This window comes from Bombina bombina, chromosome 5 (genome assembly GCF_027579735.1).
Source record: "Bombina bombina isolate aBomBom1 chromosome 5, aBomBom1.pri, whole genome shotgun sequence".
Taxonomy (NCBI): domain Eukaryota; kingdom Metazoa; phylum Chordata; class Amphibia; order Anura; family Bombinatoridae; genus Bombina; species Bombina bombina.
The window spans coordinates 234011287-234015381 of record NC_069503.1 but is presented as its reverse complement, the minus strand read 5'-3'; the positions used below and the strand labels follow the sequence as shown (position 1 = coordinate 234015381).

General features: G+C 37.9%; 1 protein-coding gene across 1 annotated transcript; it reads left to right on the top strand.

The window, feature by feature from the left end:
* Positions 1-1515: 1515 nt before the first annotated feature.
* LOC128661427 (tigger transposable element-derived protein 1-like) lies at positions 1516-3117 on the top strand. Its single transcript, XM_053715681.1, has 2 exons — positions 1516-1594; positions 1844-3117. The coding sequence occupies exons 1-2, from the start codon at positions 1516-1518 to the stop codon at positions 3115-3117; spliced, it is 1353 nt and encodes a 450-aa protein (XP_053571656.1).
* The last annotated feature ends 978 nt before the right edge of the window (positions 3118-4095 follow it).

Sequence of the window (4095 nt, the reverse complement as noted above, 5' to 3'; positions counted from 1 at the left end):
ATAACATTGTACAATCATAAAAAGTGCTTTACAAACCAAAGCATACCTTTCCGCTGAACAGGCGGTCTTTAAATACATAATTGATGCCGCTACCTGATTCCCCATTGGTGGAGAGCAGGTTTACACCCGTTGCACAATAATAATAATAAAAAAAACATTCCTAAAACAACATAAAAACATTTTAATTAAACTTTACATATATATATAGAAATGCCTTGGTTTTGTGTATTCATTCTTTCTTTCTGAGAAATCATGTTTTCAGGTAGTATACTGCTGTAAGTCCTCTCTCAGGTCCGATCAAGATGCGGAGACCACATGATTGAGAGTATCCAATGAGACCAGAGTTCAATTATCTTATGGCTACAAGTGCCGTTGTATGCAAATTAATGAAAGAGAATAGAGATGTTACATGCTTAAAATTAAAATGAAGAAACAAAACAATGTTCATGTTTGAAATATTAGCAAAGTATATAGTGCGATATTAGCTTTTTGCCTTAAAAAACATTAAAGATATTCGACAAATTGTCAAATTGTGATGACTTTTTGTTATAAATGATATAATGTATGCTTTAATATACAGGCAGTCCCCGGGTTATGAACATCCGACTTACGTACAACTCGCACTTACGAACAGAGTCTTTCACATGTTTGAGCCTCTAGTATTATCGCCTGTAAATCAAGCCCCACAAGCAAAGTGAATACAGTACAGTACAGCAATAAACACTTACTGATGTGTTCAGGGCTGCTCGGTTGTGAATCACATGTTTGAGCCTCTAGCGACTGTAAATCAAGCCCCACAAGCAAAGTGTAGTAGGTGGCAATAAACACTTACTGATGTGTTCAGTGCTGCTCGGTCCTGGGGGAAACAAAAGTGTACCTAAACATCACCAAGAGTGCCGTCGCTCCATGCAGACGCTCCGTGCCGTCACTCCTCTGTGTCATCAAGGGATTCCCTCCTCAAGTCAGCTCATTGCCTCTGTAAGAACTGACGTCTGCACTCGCCGGTCACATGACCTGTACACACCCCTCTTCTCATTGGTCTGTGGATGCGTCTCCCTAGAAGAACTCTGTGACTCAAACTTGAACAAAGAAGAAGATTCCGGAGGCGGAGCTGTCCTATTACTGTACGTGTACATTACAGGTAAAATACTTTGTTATCCTTACTGTAATGTAAAAAAGCATATAACGGAAGCGAGTACAGGGTATGTCCAGATAAGCTGGCGTGTGGTCATAGCTTGATTCGGAAACATCAGGACTGACTTATGTAACAAGTCAGTCCTGATGTTTCTGAATGGATCGTACAATTACAGTAGTTGAGATGAGGGAACAAAAATTCTGTACGTACACAGGAAGTTACTGTACAGGAAGTTACAGGACAGTACGTACTGCATACATTACCTGTTCTGTACAGTATTGTACAGTGTTTTTGTACCCTGCAAAAATGCCTCCCAAAAACAAATCTGCCTCCCAAACAAGTGCTGGTGATACAGCAAAAAAAAAAGAAAAACCATCACCATGGAACTGAAAGTAGAAATAATAAAGAGATCAGGGAGAGGTGAAAATCCATCATCCATTGGCAAAGAATTGGGTTACAGTAGGTCAACAATTGCAACAATTTTAAAATATAAAGGTAGAATAATGGACCATGTGAAAGGTTACACCCCAATGAATGCTACAATTATTACTAAGCAACGCAGTGGTTTAGTTATCCAGATGGAAAGGCTGCTGACAATTTGGATAGAAGACCAAAATCAGCATAATATACCTATCAGTCTTTCTTTAGTGCAAGAAAAGGCTTGAAGCATTTTTAATGATTTAAAAGCTGCAGGTACACCTCATACAGCAATTGAAGGTGTTTGTAATGAAGAATTTGTTGCAAGTAGGGGTTGGTTTTATCGCTTTAAAAAAAGAGCAAATTTGCATAATATTAAAGTTCAAGGCGAAGCAGCGAGTGCCGATGCAAGTGCTGCAAGTGATTTTAACAAGATATTGGAAGATATTATTGACGATGGAGACTATTTGCCAGAACAAATCTTTAATGTAGACGAAACTGGCTTGTTTTGGAAAAAAATGCCTGAGAGGACATACATTTCAAAAGAAGAAAAAAGTGCACCAGGACATAAGGCAACAAAGGACAGGCTGACTTTATTACTTGGGGGTAATGCATCAGGGGATTTAAAGCTCAAGCCTTTGCTAGTGCATCACTCCCTAAATCCGAGGGCACTACGTAATATCACCAAGGCATTTCTTCCTGTTATTTGGAGGGCAAATTCAAAGGCTTGGGTTACATTGACACTCTTTGAAGAATGGTTTTTGAACCATTTTATCCCTGCTGTTGAACGTTATTGCTTAGCCAAAAACATTCCTTTTAACATTCTCCTTGACAATGCCCCTGGACATCCAACCACTTTAGATGTCATGCACCCCAATGTAAAGGTGGTATTTCTGCCCCCCAACACCACATCACTTATTCAACCAATGGATCAGGGAGTCATAGCCTCCTTTAAGGCCTATTATTTACGGAGAACATTCTCACAAGCTGTCAGGGCTACCCAAAATGATGAGATGACCTTAACGGATTTCTGGAGAAATTATAATATTTATGATGCCATCAAAAATATTGCTGATGCTTGGAATGAAGTGAAAGAGACAAATATGAGAGGAGTTTGGAACAAATTGTGCCCCCAATTGACACAAGAATTTCTGGGTTTTACGGATGATGAAATCGCTGAAACCAGGCAAACTGTGGTTGCTATGGGTAATCAACTGCAGTTAAACATCACTGAAAATGATGTCATCGAGGTTCTCGACTCCCATAGCCAGGAACAAACCAATGAAGACCTAATGGAACTAGAGCAGGAGATAGAACTGAGGGAAGAAACCCAGGACATAGAAACTCCACAACTGAAAAAGTTTCTTACAAAAGAGTTAGCTGATGCTTTTCGTCTTATTGAAGCAGGAATGGCAAAGTTAGAGGAGCAAGATTCTGATACAGAGAGGTTTGCAAAAGTTCACCGTACAGTTACTGAAGGTCTGAAATGCTACAGGGCTATGAGAAAAAGAAAAGCTCTATATAAACCTCCCTTGATGCATACTTCAATAAATGAACTCCAGTAGCAAAATCCAACTCTCCAACAAGTCCATCATCCTCTACCAAGATTGTTTAAGGTTGTACTGCAATATTTGAAAATGTTTGTTTAAGGTTGTTTAAGGTTGTAGTGTACAGTACTGTACTGTACTGTACAATACCTGTATTTGAAAATGTTTAAGCATTTATATGCACAGTTAAAAATAAATAATATATTAAGACAAACATCTGTCCAAGTTGCATTTGTTGCATTTCCTGAGTAGAACGCCATTCAATTTAGTTCTGGTGAGTATGGTATGGGGTTAGAGCCACTTGAGGTTTCACTGCTGTCTGTATCCTCATTAGAAAGATTGTTTGGCTAGAGTTTCACCTAAAAAAGTGCCTGTTCTGACTTACATACAGATTCAACTTAAGAACAAACCTAAAGTCCCTATCTTGTAACCCGGGGACTGCCTGTATACAATTGTTATTATCAACTTTAACTATCATATGCACAAAATAACAATTGGATTTTGTAAATTTATTGTTGCAGGCAAAAGAGCAACCTTTTCATGACAAGAAGAGTATGAAACACGTGAATGGATGTAACCAATCCACGGTTGTTATTATCGTTTTTTAACTGCCGTGTATATAGATGCAGAAAGTAAATATTACAATAACCACATAGTCATGGCATTTTCTTTGGGGATAATAACCTTCAAGTGGTTAGTGCAGTAAATTAGTGGCAGACTAATATAAACTATTTTATATAAATATTTTGGGCACATCATCAATGGAGATGGTATCAAGCCAGATCCCGACAAAATCCTTGCTATTAAACAGATAAAAAGTTCTCCTGATATACATGAGCTGAGACAAATATTGGTAAAAAGGCACTTTTAAGGACTATTTGTAATTTAGTATAGGGTTTATTTTGGGGGCTTTTTTATTTTTTTAGGGGGATTAGATTAGGTGTAATTAGTTTAAAATTCTTGTAATTCTTTTTTTATTTTCTGTAATTTAGTGGG